Consider the following 21,511-nt stretch of genomic DNA (forward strand, 5'->3'; position numbering starts at 1 on the left):
TTTTCAATAGAGATCAGCATTTTGAACTATGAATGCTGAGTCAACTCCAAAGAAATAACCCAACAAATGTCTAATGAACACCTGACTGAGATGTTTTCGTACTTGATACAGGGACATCCTTGCTTGCTCTACCTCAGCTGCTTTTTATTTGGACAAGTCACAGTGCCAGAGTAATCTCTTCATTATAAGAATATGCACCCCTCCCTTCCTTGCAGGGCTGATAAATTGATACTACTTAATGTAACTGAAATGTCTACCGTTGATTGGAGTGAGGCGTAAGGTATCATTGCTGTTAATTAAGAGTAATTGCAGAGTGGGAAGAAAACTAGCAATTATCATTGATGGTGTTTTATAATTTAAGTTCTAAAAATGAGGGGAAGCTAACGCTAAAAGTCATCTTTTAGGATAACAAAGAAATCTTGATATCAAAAGAAGAGTAATTAAAATATTAATCTTGATAATAAATATCAAAATATCTTGATGTGAAAATAAGATTAATTAAAATTTTAATCTTGATAATTAATATCAAGAAATATTGATATTGAAGTTGTGAATGGAAGTTTTAGGTAGAAATATGGTATTTTGATATCTTCATTCTAAAAGAAAGATGAAGGCAGGAAGTAGTTTAAATGTCTGTGCCATTACTTCTAAAATCATTTTCTGTAACCCAAGTAATGGAAGTGAATTTTAGGCAGGTAAGGCCTTTACCGGGAAGGATTGGATTCTGAGGTTGTAGATTTACATGACAGCTTTGAACTCCAGTTGTTTTAAAGAAGGCTGGAAAATTAGAGTGAAGAATAGTATTTATACTATCATCTGCCTAGGTCAAAATATTCCTTCAAGTCAAAGAAATCTTCATTCAGACCATCTATTTGTGGGGAAATCACACACACACACACACACACACACACACACACACAAGCAGATGCTTTGGCACCACAAAGTTAAATTTTAAGTGGTATAAAGAATTTATTTTGATGGAAACGTATAAAAAAGTTATTTATAATGCAATATAGGGGAAATAGTTAAAATATCTGGAGGGCAAAACAAGGAAAGGAAAAACCTTAGAGTCAGTTTTAGGGAACTGAGACTGGACTGAATATAAGTGCCTTAGCAGTTGAAAGCACACTCAGAGGTGATGCTCAAGTAAAGAGCAAATGACTTGATCTTGCTTTACTGGTTCTGGACTTGTATGTACTCAGCCTGAAACATAGCAGGGAAACAAGACTATGTTTGTGGGGGTTGTGTAGCATAATCAAGGTCTCCCCTTAGTCTAACCAGTTTTGTTCCAAGTATTCTACCATTGACTGATTCAGAAATCAATCCTGTGGCCCATGAGGCAAAAGAGAAGGTCAAACTTCTGCCTTTTATAAAATTCCCTCACCCTTAAGAGAGAACCAGAGGGACGGTCCCCTCCTTGGCAACTTTTGCTCTCTTGTATGATATTTAGGGCTTCACAGGTGAAGTTAGTGGTAAAGAACCTGCCTGCCAATTCAGGAGATGCAAGAGACACAGGTTCGATCCCTGGGTCAGGAAGATACCTCGAAGAAAGCCATGGCAACCCACTCCAGTAATCTGGCCTGGAGAATCCCATGAACAGAGGAGCCTGGCAGGTTGCAGTCCATAGGGTTGCGAAGAGCTGGACATAACTCAAGCGACTTACCACACACACACACACACATACACACACACAGTATTTAGAACTGCTGCATCCATTGTGTTACCAACTCAAAAATGAGGCCAAAACTGAGAATGGGAGAGAGGAAAAGGAGGAAGAACTTAAGACCACTGTGTTTCTGGAATCTTTATAAGGAGAATTGATGAATTCCATTATTATTTAAAAAACGTTGTGTCTGAGTTTTGTTCCTTGCAGTTTAAACCTTCATAATTGATATGCCTTTGTAAATAGCTCCACCTAAATTTGGACTTTGAAAACCAATTCCAGGACTTCCCTGGTTGTCCAGTGGTTAAGTTTCTGTGTTTCCAGTGCGGGGGGTGCAGGTTTGATCCCTGAACAGGGAATTAGATTCCATATGCCATTTGGTGTGGCAAAAAAAAAAAAATTATTAAAAGAAAATCCTATGTATCATGTGATATTGGCTTCATGCACAGTAACTCTCAGGTCTCCAGATCCAACTCATCAGAATCATGTCCTATGTGAAACTGGTTCTAAGCTGGCAGATCCCTGTTTATGTGATATGATTATACCTTAATAGAAGTATATTCTGGAACTTTTCTCACAGTATTGCATTGAGTCCTCCTCCAGCTGACCCCTGATCTCTTTCATGAGTACATCAAGTAAAGAAAATATTTCTGATTCACTTCTGAATCCTTGAGGAATAGTGCCCGGTATATTGTAGGTACTCTATAAATGTTTTATGAATGAATGACAAGAGGAATAAAATGTGTATTTTGTTTTAACTGACAGTTTCCCTCATCACTGATATTAATTTAACAAGTAAAGACAAAGATTTTTTAAATTAAAAAAAATATTTATTGTGGTGAAAGTCACATAAGACATACTATTTTAATCATATTTAACTGTACAGTTCAGCGGCATTAGGTACATTCACATTGCTGTGCAGTTCTCACCATTATCTATCTTCTGAAATTTTCCTCACTTTCCTAAATTGAAACTCTGTCCTCATTAAACAGTAACTCCCCACCCTCATCCCCACCTCCCCCACCCGCTGGGTCCCTGGCATCTACCAATGTAATCTCCAGCTCTATCAACTTGACTATTCTAGGTACAGATAATTCCATATTAGTGGAATCAAATTGTATTTAAGACAGAGTTTTGGCTCAGAAGTTAAAGCGTCTGCCCGCAATGAGGGAGACCTGGGTTCAATCCCTGGGTCAGGAAAATACCCTGGAGAAGGAAATGGCAACCCACTCCAGTATTCTTGCTTGGAGAATCCCACGGACAGAGGAGCCTGGTGGGCTACAGTCCACGGGGTCACAAAGAGTCAGACACGGCTGAGCGACTTCACTTTTAATACATTGCTCTCTCCTGACCTGCTCATATGCCACGCCTTTCATTGTGGTCATCAGACGGTAGAGGGAGTCTCAGACTCCTTTCATCTTTGCTCAGTGTTTCATTGTTATCATGCACATCTACCTTCTCAACCAAGAAAGTTCTCTTCTATCTAGTCTTGCCGCAATCACTACTAGCTTTGGCATCTTTGTTTGATTTAAAAAAAAGAAAAAATACACCATTTGGGATTTCCATGGTGGTACAGTGGATAAGAATTTTGCCTGCCAATGCAGGGGACATAGGTTCGATCCTTGGTCCGGGAAAATTCCACATGCCGTGAAGCAACTAAGCCTGTTTGCTGAACTACTGAAGCCTGAGGTCTAGAGCCCATGCTCCACAAGAGAAGCCACTGTGATGAGAAGCCCACACACCAAAGAGGAGACTCCAATAGCTGCAACTAGAGAAAGATGGAGCACAGCAACACAGACCCAGTGCAGCCGTAAATAAACAAATGGTTTTTAAAATTATCATTCCCTCCAGTAAAAAAACTTTTTAATTAAAATGTTCTTAATTGTTAATCCCAACAAAGGAACTAGAATACAATATTCTGTTATAGAACAGTTACACATTTTATATTCATGACAGTTGAAATACTTATTTCTCCATGATCTCATTTTTCTATGCTTTTCCAGTATCTCATTTTCTACATTAACTTTGTTTCTTGACACTATTTAGCTATTAAACACTTTTAAAATAAAAATAAAATAAAATAAAATAAATTTTAATTTTGAGATGTTACATTCTCCATTGGTGAGGGACGCTGATAAAGTTAAACATGTACTAAAAGCTGCAAAATGATTCAGCAATACATCTACTACTTTATTGCTGTACATAAAATAGCTGGAGCTACACTAGATTTTTTTTTCTAATTGTTTTATTCCTGTAGAATAGACATTACACAGAATTAACTATCTTTAACCATTTCTAACCACATGCTTCAGTGGTATTCACATTGTTGTGCAAACATCACCACCATCCATCTCTAGGAATGTTATGTTACAAAGCTGAAACTCTACCCGTTAAATAGTAATTCTCCATTCTCCACACCCCTGCCTCCTGGTAACCACCATTCTACTTTCTGCCTCCATGACTTTTACTTCTGTAAGTACCTTGTATAAGTAGAATCATGAGTGTTTGTTTTTGTGTGTATGTGACCAGCTTAGTTCGCTTAGCACAGTGTCCTCAAGGTTTACTCATGTTGTAGGAATTTTCTTCCTTTTTAACAATGATATTCTGTTGGATAAAGCAAAATGTGTTATTTATATTTTGCTTATACATTCATCCTTTGATGAACATTTGGATTGCCTCTACATTTTAGCAATAGATGAAAAATGTTATGAACTTTTGTTGTTGTTTAACTGTTAAGTCATGTCCAGTGATTTGTGATCCCAAGAACTGTATCTCGCCAGGCTTCTCTGTCCTTCACTATCTCATGGAGTTTGCTCAGATTCATGTCCATTGAATCGGTGATGCTATCTAACCATCCTATCATTTGCCACTCTCTTCTCCCTTTGCCTTCAATCTTTGCCAGCATCAGGGTCTTTCCGATGAGTTGACTCTTTGCATCAGATGGGTGAAGGATTGGAGCTTCAGCTTCAGCATCAGTCCTTCCAACACGGTTATACCTGTATCTCTTTGAGACCCTGCTGTGTATATGTTGGGTGTATAACCAGAAGTAGAATTGCTGGTGTGTGCATGCTCAGTCGCTTCAGACATGTCCAACTCTTTGCAACCCTAAGGGACTACAGCCCAACAGACTTCTCTGTCTGTGGGATTCTCCAGCAAGGATACTGAAGTGGGTTGCCAGTTCCTACTCCAGGGGATCTTCCTGAACTAGAGATCGAATCCACATCTCTTGAGTTTCCTGCATTGGGAGGCAGGTTCTTTACCACTGATGCCACCTGGTTAATTCTATTTTTAATTTTTTTAGGAATTGTCCTGCTGTTTTCCACAGCAATTGTACTGCTTTACCTTCCCACCAACATTGTACAAGGTGTCCAATTTCTCCACATCCTCACTAACAAGTTATTTTTTTATAGCCTCCATCTTAGTGTGTGTGAGATGCATCCCATTATGATCTTGATTTGCATTATCACTAATAATTAGCAACACGGAACATTCTTTCATGTGTTTATTGACCATATATGTATCTTCTTTGATACAAGATATTTGCCCATTTTTGAATCAAATAGTTATTTTGTTATTGTTTTTAGGAGCTCTCTATATATTCTGGATATTAGTTCCATATCAGAAATATCACTTGCAAATATTTTCTCCCATTCTGTGGGTCACTTCTTAAATATTTATGTATGTCTGTATGTATGTATTTTTGGCTGTGCTGGGTCTTTGTTCCTGGATATGGGGTTTCTCTAGCGGTGAGCAGGGGCAACTCTTTGTTGCAGGGCTTGGGCTTCTAATTGCTGTGGCTTCTCTTGTTGCAGAGCATGGGCTCTAGGCAGGTGGGTTTCAATAACTGTGGCGCTGGAGCTCAGTACTGTGGCCCACAGGATTAGTTGCTCTGCGGCATGTAGAATCTTCCTGAGCCAGGGATCAAACCCATGTTCCCTGCATTGGCCAGGGGATTCTTAACCACTGTACCACCAGGAAGTCCTATGACCCACATTTTTATTCTGTGGATAATGTCTTCTAAGGCACAGGATTTTTTATTTTCCTGGAATCAAATTTGTGTATTTTCTCTTTTGTTGCCTGTGCCTTTGGTATTATATTCAAGATATCACTGCCAAGTCCAATGTTGTGAAGTTTTTTTAAAAGTTTCAAGTTTTAGGTCTTACATTTGAGTTAACTTTTGCATGTGGTGTTAAAAAAAGACATCAGTTTCACTCTTTTGCATGTGGATATCAGGTTTTCGAGGGCTTTCCCAGTGTCTCAGAAGTAAAGAATCCACCTGTGATGCAAAAATGCAGAAGATCCAGGTTCAATCTCAGGTCAGGGAAGATCCTCTGGAGGAGAGCCCAGTAACCCACTCCAGTATTCTTGTCTGGAGAATCCCATGGACAGAGGAGCCTGGCAGGTTACAGTCCATGGGGTCACAAAGAGCTGGACACGACTGAAGCGACAGAGCATGCATGCAGCCAGGTTTCCAAGCACCATTTGTTGAGAAGATTGTATTTTATCCACTGAATGGTCTTGGGAATATGCAAGAGTTCATTTTGGAGCTCTCTATTCTATTGCATTAGCCCATATGTCAGTCTTTAGGCCAGTATCACACTGCTTTGATTATAGTAGCTCTGTAATAAAATTTGAAATCAGGAAGTATCAATTCTCCAACTTTTGTTCTTCATTTTTAGGATTTTTTTTTTTTTTTTGGCTTTTCAGTTCCCTTGATATTAGAATGGGCTTTTCTATTTCTGGAAGAAATATCATTGGACTTTTGACAGTGATTCCATTAAATTGGTAAATCAATTCAAATGGTATAGTATTGACAACTTCCAATCTATGACTATGGAATATCTTTCCATTTATTTACATCTTTTATAGTTTTCATACTACAAAACTTCCACTTCCTTGGTTAATTCTTAAGTATTTTATTCTTCTTGGTGCTATTGTAAATGGAATTGTTTTCTTAATTTACTTTTCGAATTGTTCATTGTTAATGTATAGAAATGTAACTGATTTTTGACTAGTGAATCCGACTTCAGGTCTTTCTCAGGGACAGTTTCTGTTGGTTTAACTTTTTCTTTGAATGGGCCAAACTCTCCTATTTCTTTCTATGTCCTGTGATTTTGCTGTTAAAAACTGAAAATTTGAATTTAATAATGTGCTAAGTCTGGAAATTAGATTCTCCTCCTTCTCTAGGGTTTGCTGCTTTTTGTTTTTGTTTTCTGATTGCTGGGGTCTGGCTCTGTGCCAAGGACCAGCCTAAGGAATAGACTTAAGGTCTTCTCATGTCCTTTCTGACCCTGTGCCTTTTCCTTGGAATGCACAGTGACATTCTAATATCCTCTGTATATGAAATTGCTTTTGAATGTCCTGGTCTTTAATTATGGCTTCTTAAAGAGGAAAAAGTAAGAAATGAAGGGAAGGAAAAGGTGCTGGCCCTTTAAATTTCCTGACAATCACTTGAGGAGGGGGAGGAGGGTGGTATTTGCAACAATGGGAGGAAATGCAACAATAGTGGCCACCACCTCCCTCTTTGCACTTCCAGGATCAGAAGCAGCAATCAGTGATTAGAACACATATCCCAGGTATTTGGAGGATAGGGTCTTCACTGGGCTTCCTAGGTGGCTTAGTGGTAAAGAATCTACCTGCAAAGCAGGAGCTGCAGGAGAGGTGGTTTTGATCCCTGAGTTGGAAAGACCTCCTGGAGTAGGGAATGGCAACCCGCTCCAGTACTCTTGCCTGGAGAATCCAAGTAATCTTGCCTGGAGAACAGAGGAGCCTGACGGGCTACAGTACATAGGGTCTCAAAGAGCCAGACACGACCGAGCGACTAACACTAAGATGGTTTTTGCCAAGTCATTCCACTGTAAAATTAATTAATAAGCAATTAATTAATTTTATAGTAATCTTTCATGGCCTAGCTCAACTACATCTTCTATGCTGAAAACCTTCCTCCAGCACATACCAAGTACTCTGCTTGCCCTCGGCTTCCTTCCAATCCATAAAATATACCACACAATTCATCATATAATTCATGTCCTCCTCTATATTTTGTCTTCATTCATTCCACTAAAATTTATTGAGTGATTACCATATTTCAGGCATTGTACTAGATACTACATATATACATAAGTGTCCTGAGGCTGTGTCAGCCTAGTGATGGAAAAGATGAGAAATTAAAATGTGGTAATATCATGTTATAGTAAGAACATGTATTTTTCCTGTAGTCATGGGAGGAAGAATTTAACTCTTCTTCGATATGGAGGGTGAGGGAGGAGGAGGAACTATCAAAAAATTTTCCCAGGGGATGTGATGATGTTCATGTTATTTCTCTGCCACACCGAGGGCATGATCATGAACTGTTTCTGTGTTACAAACCACACTTAGCACAGGGAAGAGTGTTCACTCACTCACTCAAAAACTGTTTACTAAACTCCAAATCTGCTGCTTATTGTGCCAGGGTCTGGGGACATGGCTACAAATAGGACACAATCCTTGCCTTTAAGATGCTCTCAGTAACTGAGTTTTTCCTGTTGCCTAGCATTTTCTGGCTGTTTGGCTACACATAAACTATTTTAACATTTTGTAAATTGAGATGGGGTGGTTGCACAAATGGATGGATAGATCCATAATCAGATATAACATTAAAATTGTGTTTTCCACATAACTGAGCACAGGGATGTCCATTGATAAGTGATCCAAGTGCCATGTCTCATTCCCTAATCCAGAAATTCTTGGTACTCATAGACTCTGGTTAGAAGTGCTATAACCACATTGCTTAGAAGCCAGATCTCAAATACCAAAAACATTGCTACCCAAAGGCCATCTTGGAGGCTTACCTATTCCAAGTCAATAATTCACAGAAATTGGAGCTCAGTGCTAGTAGTGATGGGAATTGCATAAAAGAAGGTATAAGTTGGCCCAGTTTTTCACTCAATTCTTAATATTTCCAAGGAGGGAGTGAGTGGCTTTTTTTTTCATATCTGTTTTAAGATATAGATGGGCTCTATATCCACACATCTCTGTCTGAGAAGTAGCCATTTGATCCTGTCTCTCTTCCTTTAAAAGTAGAATTGCCTCTATATTTCTGTGTGTGTGTTGATAGAAGCAATGTTAACGAAAAATTATGTGAGGTTCAAAGAGGTCCCAGGGAGGATAAATCAGAGAACTGACATTGAAGATATATCTTGTTTCTACAGCTTTAATTTTATGGTGAAAATGTAGAAAACAAGAAACTGACTTATCTAGCAAATTTACGTTGGACTGAATCTTCTTATTCTATGCTTCCACATCAACTGAAAAATAAGAATTAAACTTGAACAGTAGATTTTTAAAAAAAATCCTTGAATGATCACAGCACCATTTATGAATTAAGCTACCACTTGAACACTGATGGTGCGTGCTCAGTTGTGCCCAACTCTTTGCAACTTCATGGATTGTAGCCCACCGGGCTCCCCAGTCCATGGAATTTTCCAGACAAGAATACTAGGGTGGGTTGTCATTTCCTAGTCCAGGGATTGAACACACTTCTCTTACATGTCCTGAATTGGCAGGTGGATTCTTTATTACTTTGCCACCAGGGAAGCCCACTGAATACTGGTGGTTTCTGGATCTATGTCCCAGCTAGGATTGCTCTCTTAAATATCAAATTCCTATGTCTATTCCCTACTTACTTTTACAGACTTAAACTTTGAACTTCAGTTTTCTCATCTTTAAACAGAAATACCAAATCCTCATCATAGGATTATTTTGATAATAAGTTAGAGCATACGAAGAGCATGGACCATAGTAAGTGTTTAATATATATTGATTTACCAAGAATTTTTCTAAACAATTCCTATAAACCTCTCTTTGAATTCTCCAATTCTTAAGTAATTTCAAAGTGAGAGTTTAACTCTCTGCTTTTGTAAAGTAAATTATTATGATCAGAAACTTAATTTACCTCTTCTGGCTTCTCTGTATCTTGGTGTTATGCATATAGTGTGTATGTGTGTGTGTGTGTGTGTCTGTGTGTGTGTCTGTGTGTGCTAAGTCGCTTCAGTTGTGTCTGACTCTTTGTGATCCTATGGACTATAGGCCACCAGGCTCCTCTGTCCATGGGATTCTCCAGGCAAAAATACTGGAGTGACTTGCCATGCCCTCCTCCAGGGGATCTTCCTGACCCAGGGATCAAATCTGCATCTCTTATGTCTCCCACATTGGCAGGTGGGTTTTTCACCACTAACGCCACCTATGCATATGGTGTATGTGTGCATGCTAAGCTGCTTCAGTTGTTTCGAACTCTTTGCCACCCTATGGACTATATTCAGAAAACAATAAATGTTTTCTTTTTTTCCATGCTGTGTGGAATGTGGAAACTTAGTTACTTGACCAGAGATTGAACTACTCCTCTGGCAGTGGAAGCATGGAATCTTAACCACTGAACTGCTGGAAGTGAAAGTGTTAGTCACTCTCTTTGTGTTTAACTCTTTGCAACCTCACGGACTGTAGCCCAGAAGGCTCCTCTGTCCACGGGATTCTCCAGGCAAGAATACTGGAGTGGGTTGCCATGCCCTCCTCCAGGGGATTTTCCCAACCCAGGGATCAAACTTGGGTCTCCTGCACTGCAGGTGGATTCTTTTACCATCTGAGCCACCAGGAAGTCTCTAATAAACTTATTTTTAAAGGAAGCATCACAAACAGAATGTATCAATTGCAGGAAACACTTTAAACGATTTTGGCTTCCTATAAAAGCTAATTTCCTATGTGATAGGGAAATTTCAGTTTATGTACATGGAACTCCAAGGATCTATAGAGGTGCCTCAAAGTTCCACAAAGTGCAGAAGAAACAAATTTTCTCTCTCTCTCTCACACACACACAAATGAAAACACGCCCTTACTGGCTTTATTATCATTTTAGTTTGTTTTATATAATGAAATTCCAGGGAAATTTTATTTGCATAAAAAATTCCAGGACATATTCAATATCTATTAAAAAAAAATTCCACTAGTAAGAAAAAAAGAAAAAGTTGGAAATGACTACAAGAACATTTACATCATAACTCATTACAAGCCTGTCATGTCTTTTCTGGAATAAATGTAACGTGATGATTTGGACTTAATTCTAGACAGATTCCAGGGATACCTTGGTTTACTAATAATTTTTTAGGTTAAAATTTATAGCCCAGAAGTCTTTTTCTACACTCTTCGTTGCTACTCCACGTCTCTGTCTTGATGCTCTAGGACAGATTTTTGTGAAATGACAACATGGGCCAGCCGACTGTGGACAATTTCACTGCATTTAAATGTATCTTAGGTCCCTGAGAGCGTGTTGCTTGACTGTAGCTATGGTAAAGAAGGACTTCATATTCAGTAATAGTATATATTTATCATTTTCTACCTAAGACTATGGGAAATTCATATTTTTTTCACCTTGGATTATTATTTTACAAATCATATTATACTGGAAACAAAGCAATAATACAATTTTATATTTCCATGACTAAATTATGAGTAAGAAATTGTTAAACATAATGAATAAATCATTACATAGCCTTATAAATCTAAAAAGTTTTATTTAACCAACACAACCATATCAAAATCAGTCTGGAAGAAAATCAGTTTCTTGCTTATTAGTGGAAAATAACAATATATGTTTGGACAATGCATCCAACAGAAAGTCATGGAGTTCAATGCAAACGTCATCCATTTCAATATCCCTTGGCTTATGCTCTCTCATAAACTCTGGTAGCAGTGACACCATTCATGACACATTCCTAGGCACAAAAGCAAAATATTGGTAAAATCCTCAGGACTAAACAACTTATGTTTTATTTATTTATTGTCTCCTTCAATGTTGAGAAGGAAAAAGAGTTCATCAAAAGATATTCCCTCTTGGCTCTTCTTATATACCTGATATTGTAATAAACTAGGGAGACACAAAGATCAAGAAGATACAAGTCTTGGCCTCAAGGAATCTTACCATCTATGTGGTGAGTGAAAAACATAATTAGAAATGCACAATACAATATAGTTCACATTGAGAGGGATAAGAAAATACTGCCGGGGGCACAGTATACCTAGACGGAGCTTAGAAGGATAATTGCCAGAGTGAAACCATAATCCCAATAGACTAACTTTTCATTCTACAAGGGCGATTGTCTATTTCTCTAGGTAGGATAACGATTATGGGATGACCTAGCACTAAAATCTAGAATTAAGTAGTGAGAAGATACTCACCAGCACCATCTTATCATCCACGAGTTTTCTCTTTATGGTGGTTGATTTTCCATCCCAGTTTTGTACTTGTACCAGAGCACCTTCATCTAAGTTTACGATGCTCTGTGGGGATAATTAAAAGTGATTACAATGATGGAGGGAAAGAAAAAAAATAGAGTGCTTTTATTTGCTTATTTTGAGGTACTTAGCAATTCTAAATTACAAGAAAATGTTGCAAAAGAAAACAATGAATGCCAAAAACAACATACAAAATTACATATATATTATGATCAGAATATTATACAAACATGCATTTGAAAAAAAATACTGTGAAAGAATATAGATAATAAATTTATGTGGAATAGCATCATAGGTGGTTTTTTTTCCTTTCCCCCCACTCTTTTAAAAGTTCTCTAACATTGTTATGTTACTTCAATTTACTTCAAATAATATATATATATATAAATACACACATATATATGGTATGACAAGTAAATTATTATGTTAAACATTTTAAAGTAATAAGGACAATTTTATTAAATGGGAGAAAATTCACCAGCTAAATATCAAAGGTAACATGGTTCAGATCTAGCAATCTGAGATTTTTGGCTTATAATGGAATGGCTTTCCTCCTTCTACAAAATGGTTTGCTATAGGCAGCAGTCATTTATAAATCAGGCTTTTACTCTGCTCTAGTTCTTTATTTCTCACCTTGACTTTCCTGTCATCTGGAGTGACTTCATCAAATTCCTGGTCCAATTTGAAGGAAATCTCAGTATTTTTAAAGGTGCTTTCTGATCTAATGGTGACCACATCCCCATTCACACTGATGATCAAAGTGGGTTTGGCCATGCCAGCCACTTTCCTGGTAGCAAAGCCCACGCCTATTGTTGGGAAAAGAAAAATGTCAAGTATACAATTTTTCTCTCATATATTTATCTAAGAAAGAGCAGGTGTGTGTGTGTGTGTGTGTGTGTATGTATGTGTATTTAGACAGATGCATGTGTGCCCATGTACCTATCTACACTCCAGTGAGTATATTAAAGGAGAAAGACTCCAGAGAGTTTATTATTAAAGTCTTTATTTAAATATCTCCTGAAAGTAAGTAAAATCAGCTAATACTTAAAGAACATCCAAGGCACAATTAGATGTTAAGTCTGTTCTTTAAATTTCCCCCTCTGGGTTTCAGATGAGACTCTTCAGGAGACCCATTGTTAATTTTCCATAAGCATATGTAAAAGATTAAATTTTCTGGGACATACATATCTTAAAAATCACTGCATTCTCAAAATAACTGGCCATCTTAACCATGAGAGCAGCCACTTCATTTGACTCAGTTCATAAAACACTTGGGAATCTCAACCATTGCTTCTTGAATAACAAAAATGATCTAATCCATAGTCAAAGGTAGAACTTTTAATAGGATTCAGGGGACCAATAGAGAGTCACTCAGTTAAAATTTAATTTGGGTGTACATAAACCACATTTCATGGGATTCGCTGCCACGCCTAGTTTTCTTGGCTTTTCATAATTACTCTGAAATGAAGATCTTGATTACTTTTTCTGAAAGGCAAAACTTTTCTTGCATTCATACCATTTTAGAATGGTGATGGTATTCCCAATAAATTATAGAAAAATTTAAAGAGGGCTTAGGCACCAATTGAAAATTTCAAAGTTTAAGAAATCGTTATTTTAGTAAGTTCAGAAATGAATACTTTGCTTTCCAATTACTTAAGTGGCAAACTCCTCTTTTTTAAAAAAAGAAAAAATATGAATGTGTTTTGGGGGATGTTACAGCTTTGGGTTGAATTATTTACAACTTAACATAGAAAACAGTACCTTACCATCACTGCATATTTTATAGAGATTTTACGACAGTCATAGGTGTGTTGGACTTTTTAAATGCACATGCACAAATCTACTTCTTTGACTATGTATAGATACCAAAATTTAAGAATAGTGGGGAGGCGATATATCATACAAAACAAGCAATGCCAAGGCTCTGATATAGCTCCCTGTCTGAAAGTGGTGACAGGTGGGAAGATAATATGCTGCTTCATCAAGTCTTGTCTCTGTTACAAAATGTAACCTCAAATTCATGGAGTGAGTCAGCACAGTGAAAGCATGAGACATCGGGTGTGGTTCCAAATTCGCCAAGCTTAGGAACATCACACTCTCCTCTTGCTTGATTCTGTTTTCATTTCACTGATGAAAACGATACCTGCTGACTGAAGGTAATCAAATAGAGCAGCTAATTTCATAATGTATCTTATTGTCTTTCATTATCATCAATACTTAATCATTTTAAAAGACCATGGTGCCTGCATGTGTGCTAAGTCCCTTCAGTCATGTCTGACTCTTTGCAACCCTATGAACCATAGTGCACCAGGCTCCTCTGCTCATGGGATTCTCCAGGCAAGAATACTGAAGTGGGTTGCCATGCCCTCCTCTAGGGGAATCTTCCTGACCCAGGGATCGAACCCTGTGTCTCTTAAATCTCCTGTATTGGCAGGTGGGTTCTTAACCACTAGCACCACATAGGAAGCCCAAATGCAATGGTATAAGAATTTAAATAAAATACTAAAAGTGTAAAATGCTTCTAAAAATAAATAGGTAAATAGACTCAAGTCCTGTAATATCAATATCAGTGCATATTGATTAGTTTATTGAGTTACAACGAGTCAGTAGTCTGGAAAACTAGTTCTCACTTATATTGACGTTCATGATTTCCTTCTTGTCTATAAACATGGAAAACAGTAGTTATAAACAAGCAAGAAATAACTATAAGATTTAGAAGAAGGTTAAGTCTTGAGATTTAGGGATTAAATTATAACCTCTAATAAAGATATTGTGAAAGAAAATCCCTCCTTAATTTGCAACCCATGGATACATCTTCATCATGCATGGGTGTGGCTGCCTGACTGAATTCCCGCCTCTCTGCTCCTTTGCTTTACCTTTCTAATTATGTGGGGAACATACAGGCAATCTTAGCAGAATCCAAAAACCTGAAAGCCTCTATTCTCAGTAATTCTGTGTCATGCCTTGTAATATTAAGTCAAAGAAATATCTAAGACTTTTAAGGAAAACATTTTCAGAAATTAGATTTTTTCCTTCCATAATACAACCACACATTTTAACAGCTTGACTTTAAAACAATAAAATAATTGGTTAACATACATTACTCAAAAAATTATGTTAAGATGATAAATACAGTGCTTTCAGTTTCAAATGGAAATTATCACATGCTAGGGAATAAATATAGGCTTATTTCCAAGTTATTGCTTATTTTATATGCAAAAGGAATGAATGAAAAAGAGGCAGAAAGCCAAGTAAACCAAAGATATTCAAGTTTAGCAATCAAATACAATCTTTTCATTTCTCTACAATGCCACTTATACTCTTTTTCATATCAGTTCACCATTAGGAAGTATTAGTTGTGACTTCCATCTAGAATGTTTCTGGAAACAAATGATTCTCACTTGTTATTTTTATCACCTCTGTATAGAAAGCAGCATTTCATGTCGGACCAGTGCTTCCAGAGTGAAGAAGAACCATAGGCCTCTCTTTCCTAGAGAAAAAGTTATAAGCCCAGCCATTCAACAATGCATTTCCTTACCCACTTCTTTCATGTAATCATCAAAGTTTTCACTGGAGACAAGTTTCCAGGTACCTACAAATGCATCACACATTTTGTGAGCTTTCTAGAATTCTTCAAGGTGAGAAAGAAGTGCAGCTTTCAGCAAGATGCTGTTACCCTCTGAGTCCAGATAACTTCCTTTTAAAGGTGCCCAGAACATGTGATCTTGGGCATAACCAATTGGGAATGATATCCAATCATTTCCTTCATTGCCAGCCTCTGCAGTTTTCCCTCTGAGTCATGTTTTTAATAGAAGTTTCTCAACTTTGGATCTCCTTGGCAAATGGTCACTGGACTCAGAGTACAACTTATTTTTAACCTTTAACAGAATGTTTTCAACAATCTTGTTTTGACAGCTTAAAATTCGGTGCATTGAATTTCCTATTTTTTTCATACATATTTATCCCAGTGTAGAGTGGACCCAGTGTAATTATCTTGGGATAAATTTTGACTCCCTTTTCTAGAGTTCCTATTAAAATTGTAATTATGTGGTTCGTTTGAATTGAGGAACATAAGAATTACCTTGGATATTCTTAAGTATCTGCCCACAAAGGCTATTGTGGGCAGTACTGTCTTAGGAATTACCTGGAAATTAAAACAAAATAAGTAATGGCATTTTTAAGTATCCCAGCTTCCTTATTTCAAATGTTTTATGTGAATGAAAAAGAAAAAGTAAGTTTAATTCTCCACCAGGAATCTAGACAGCAGTTTTAACTGACAAATGATCATTTCACCTCATTCTTTTCATTCCCTAAATAAGAGCATAGTGTGGATTTCCACAGACTTCCTAAAAAAAAGGCACCGATCCAAAATATACTCCCCTCACTGAGAAAATTCGTCCTGTTCCTGACCTATATTATAAGCTCTAAATTTATCCAAATCTAAATGGTGTTGCTTTACTTAAATACAATCTGGAGTGGGGTAGTCACAAGCTTCTGAAATCTAATTTCCTTCTTTTACATAGTAAATAAGTCATGAGAATGCTTTTCTAAAGTAACCATGTTTATTAGTCCTCCCGCACCCCCACCAGAATGATGGAAGACGGTCACATGGACAACAAACTCCCGTGAACACATCCAGATTTTAGGAAAGAAAAAAGAAATTAAAATATCATGGGGTGTGTTCCTTATCACTGCACTGCGTATTACACTGAACAGTATCTGCTTAGCATATCATTGATTTGTAAGAATCCTAAGGGCTTCCCAGAAATGGTTGAGTAAGAGGATTCTGTAAAGGACAGATTTTCTGTAGGCGAGAAATTTGCTAAGAAAAACTGGTAAAGTTGTGTTACAATAGTAACTTTTAATGGTTGTAAATGTTAACCGCACAGTGATAATGTTCATTCAGTCTGAACTGTTGCACAGATATATAGACTGTGGGTGATGTACCATTCAGGGTAGGCTTACTATTATGAATTCATCGAACAAGAAAATAAAAATGATCAAGTTTCATACAGGGATAACTTCATGTTCTAAATTAATAAATGGCTTTTGTTTTTAGTTTGTTTTGCTTTTATGATAATTTTTTAGAGAAGTTTTAGGTTTATAACAAAATTGAGAGGAAAGTACAGAGATTTCTCATGTACTCCCTGGCCCCCCATATGGATAGCCTCCCGCATTATCAATATCATTCACCAGAATGGTAATTTTTACTAAGAATAAACCTATACTGGTATATGATAATCACTCAAAGTCCATATATTACCTTAGGGTTCACTTTTGGTGTTGTATGTTCCATGTGTTTGGACAAAAGTATTAATATAATGACATGTTGTTGTTGTTTTGATTTAGGTCATACCTTCAGGTCTTCCATTAGGTCATACCATTCATGGTCTAGTGGTTTTCCCTGCTTTCTTCAATTTAAGTCTGAATTTGGCAATAAGGAGCTCATGATCTGAGCCACAGTCAGCTCCCGGTCTTGTTTTTGCTGACTGTATAGAGCTTCTGCATCTTTGGCTGCAAAGAATATAATCAATCTGATTTCGGTGTTGACCATCTGGTGATGTCCATGTGTAGAGTCTTCTCTTGTGTTGTTGGAAGAGGGTGTTTGCTATGACCAGTGCATTCTCTTGGCAAAACTCTATTAGTCTTTGCCCTGCTTCATTCCGTATTCCAAGGCCAAATTTGCCTGTTACTCCAGGTGTTTCTTGACTTCCTACTTTTGCATTCCAGTCCCCTATAATGAAAAGGACATCTTTTTTGAGTGTTAGTTCTAAAAGGTCTTGTAGGTCTTCTTAGAACCGTTCAACTTCAGCTTCTTCAGCGTTACTGGTTGGGGCATAGACTTGGATTACTGTGATATTGAATGGTTTGCCTTGGAAACGAACAGAGATCATTCTGTCATTTTAGAGATTGCATCCAAGTACTGCATTTCAGACTCTTTTGTTGACCGTGATGGCTACTCCATTTCTTCTGAGGGATTCCTGCCTGCAGTAGTAGATACAATAGTCATCTGAGTTCAGTTCACGCATTCCAGTCCATTTTAGTTCGCTGATTCCTAGAATGTTGACGTTCCCTCTTGCCATCTCCTGTTTGACCACTTCCAATTTTTCTTGATTCATGGGCCTGAATTCCAGGTTCCTATGCAATATTGCTCTTTATAGCATCGGACTTTGCTTCTATCACCAGTCACACCCACAGCTGGGTATTGTTTTTGCTTTGGCTCCATCCCTTCATTCTTTCTGGAGCTATTTCTCCACTGATCTCCAGTAGCATATTGGGCACCTACTGACCTGGGGAGTTCCTCTTTCTGTATCCTATCATTTTGCCTTTTCATACTGTTCATGGGGTTCTCAAGGCAAGAATATTGAAGTGGTTTGCCATTCTCTTCTCCAGTGGACCACATTCTGTCAGACCTCTCCACCATGACCTGTTATTATGTCATATCTGACTCTTTGCAGCCCCATGGACCATAAGCTGCCAGGCTCCTCTGTCCATGGCATAGCCCAGGGAAGAATACTGAAGTGGGTTGCCATTTTTCCTCCAGGGGATCTTCCTGACCCAGGGATTGAATCTGTGTCTCCTGCATTGGCAAGGGAATTCTTTGCAACTGAGCCACCATGGAAGCCCATAATGACATATATTCATCCTCATAACACCATACAGAGTATTTCACTGCCCTAAAAACCCTCTGTGCATTGCCTATTCATCTCCCTTCCATGCTCCCACCACTGTCCCACAACCCTGTCAACCCCTGTCATTTTTACTGTCTCCATAGCTCTGGCTTTTCCTCAATGTCGTATAACGGGAATCATATAATATGTGCCTTGTCAGATTGGCTTCTTTCACTTAGTAATGTGCATTTAAGTTTCCCCCATATTTTTTCATGGCTTAATAGCTCATTTCTTTTTAGCACTGAAAAATATTCCATTGTCTGGATGTACTATAGTCCATTCATACATTCACCTTCTGAAGGACATCTTGGTTGTTTCCAAGATTTGGCAACTATGAATAAAGCTGCTATAAGCATCCATATGCAGGTTTTTGTGTGGACATAGTTTTCAACCTCTTTGAGTAAATGATGGGGTAATACTGTGTTTAGTTCTATAAGAAACTGCCACATTGAGTTCCAAAGTGAATGCACCCATTTTGCATTCCCCCCAGCAACGAATGAGAGTTCTGTTGCTCCACGTTCTCAGCAGCATTTGGTAACTGTCAGTGTTTTGATTTGGCTGTTTTAATATGTTGCAGTGGTATCATTGTTATAGTTTGCATTTTCCTGATGATGTATGATGTGGAACATTCTTTCATATGCATATTTGCCACCCATGTATCTGTTAAAGTCTTTGCCCATTTTTAAAATTGTGTTCTTTGTTTCTTATTATTTAGTTTTAAGAGTTCTTTGTACATTTGGGTAGCAGTTTTCTATCAAATGTGTTTTTTGCAAATATTTTCTCCCAGTCTATAAATAATGGTTTACTTTTCAAAATATATGTTGACATTTTATTCTAGTAACAAATTGTCTCAAATAGATTTTCAAATGAGTATCACATTTAAACATATATCATGTGTATGTGACATTACAATTTAAACATTTTTTTAGAGATGGACTGTCTAATACAGTAATCACATGTGGCTCTTGAATACTTTAAATGTGCTAGTATGAATGAGAAACTACATTTTTATTTTACTTAATTTTAATTAAAATTTTAAAAATGGTCTTGATTCAGGTGTTATAAAACTTTTAAACATATGAAAAGCTATGACCAACCTAGACAGCATATTTTAAAAAGCAGATTCATTATTTTGCCAACAAAGGTCTGTCTAGTCAAAGCTATAGTTTTTCCAGTAGTCATGTGTGGATGTGAGAGTTGGACTACAGAGAAAGCTGAGTGCCGAAGAATTGATGCTTTTGAACTGTGGTGTTGGAGAAGACTCTTGAGAGTTCCTTGGACTGCAAGGAGATCCAACCAGTCCATCCTAAAGGAGATCAGTCCTGAGTGTTCATTGGAAGGACTGATGTTGAAGCTGAAACTCCAATACTTTGGCCACCTGATGCGAAGAGCTGACTCATTTGAAAAGACCCTGATGCTGGGAAAGATTGAGGGCAGGAGGAGAAGGGGGATGAGGATGGTTGGATGGCATCATTGATGCCAGATGGAGATGAGTTTGGGTAAACTCTGGGAGTTGGTGATGGACAGGGAGGCCTAGGGTGCTGCAGTCCATGGGGTCACAACGAGTCAGATACAACTGAGTGAATAAACTGAACTAAACTGAAAGAACCTGAATATGTGAATCTACACTTTCAACCATAAATTTTATGCAATGTAAATGTCTATCAACCATTTCAAAATAAACTTGAGAGTCTGAGTGGAGGTGCACTGTTAGCATAAAATGCATACTGAATTTTGAGGACAATATGGAAAAAAGTACAATATCTCATTAAAAATGTTTACATTGATGATATGTCAAAATGACAACGTTTTAGATGTATTTGGTTAGATAAAATATAACCCAATAAAGCCCTAAATTTTAAAAAATGTTTTTTAAACAAACCCTAAATTATTTTTATTTTTTACTTTTATTTTTACTGTTTATTTTTACTTTTTAGTGTGGCTGCAAGAAAAATTTAGGTTATATATGTGGCTCATATAACATTTCTATTGAGCAGTGCTGTTTTAGAGTACCATGACACCAAGTTTCATTCATATATTCAACATGTCTCATATGCCATTTACTAGCCACTGGGGATTCAATACTGCACAAGCTACACCAGGCACTTGATTTCTCTTATGGAGCTTATATTCTAGTACTGGAGAAGATAATACACAATAAATAAATAAACTAATTCAGCTGTGTGTTTCAGAATTACTTACTTGAAGAGATGTCTTTAAAAGCAGCTCTATTCCTTAAAAAGCTGGAAATAGAACTGCCTTATGACCCAGCAATCCCACTGCTGGGCATACACACTGAGGAAATCAGAATTGAAAGAGACACATGTACCCCAATGTTCACTGCAGCACTGTTTTATAATAGCCAGGACATGGAAGCAACCTAGATGTCCATCAGCAGATGAATGGGTAAGAAAGCTGTGGGACATATACACAATGGAGTATTACTCAGCCATTAAAAAGAATACATTTGAATCTGTTCTAATGAGGTGGATGAAACTGGAGCCTGTTATGCAGAGTGAAGTAAGCCAGAAAGAAAAACACCAATACAGTATACTAACACATATATATGGAATTCAGAAAGATGGTAACAATAAACCTGTATGTGAGACAGCAAAAGAAACACAGATGTATAGAACAGTCTTCTGGACTCTGTGGAAGAGGGAGAGGGTGGGATGATTTGGGAGAATGACATTGAAACATGTATAATATCATATAAGAAATGAATCGCCAGTCCAGGTTTGATGCAGGATACAGGATGCTTGGGGCTGCTGCACTGGGATGACCCAGAGGGATGGTACACTGAGGAAGGTGGGAGGGGGGTTCAGGATGGGTAACACGTGTACACCCGTGGCGGATTCATGTTGATGTATGGCAAAACCAGTACAATATTGTAAAGTAATTAGCCTCCAAT

The 21,511-nt window shown here is 37.5% G+C and overlaps 1 protein-coding gene across 1 annotated transcript; it reads right to left on the reverse strand.

The window, feature by feature from the left end:
* Nucleotides 1–10,515: 10,515 nt before the first annotated feature.
* On the reverse strand, nt 10,516–15,622 carry LOC129626850 (fatty acid-binding protein, adipocyte). Its single transcript, XM_055546350.1, has 4 exons — nt 15,468–15,622; nt 12,563–12,735; nt 11,873–11,974; nt 10,516–11,409 (listed from the first exon to the last, which is right to left on the reverse strand). The coding sequence occupies exons 1-4, from the start codon at nt 15,538–15,540 to the stop codon at nt 11,359–11,361; spliced, it is 399 nt and encodes a 132-aa protein (XP_055402325.1). The 5' UTR covers nt 15,541–15,622; the 3' UTR covers nt 10,516–11,358.
* Nucleotides 15,623–21,511: the final 5,889 nt, after the last annotated feature.

This window comes from Bubalus kerabau, chromosome 14 (assembly GCF_029407905.1).
Source record: "Bubalus kerabau isolate K-KA32 ecotype Philippines breed swamp buffalo chromosome 14, PCC_UOA_SB_1v2, whole genome shotgun sequence".
Lineage (NCBI taxonomy): Eukaryota > Metazoa > Chordata > Mammalia > Artiodactyla > Bovidae > Bubalus > Bubalus kerabau.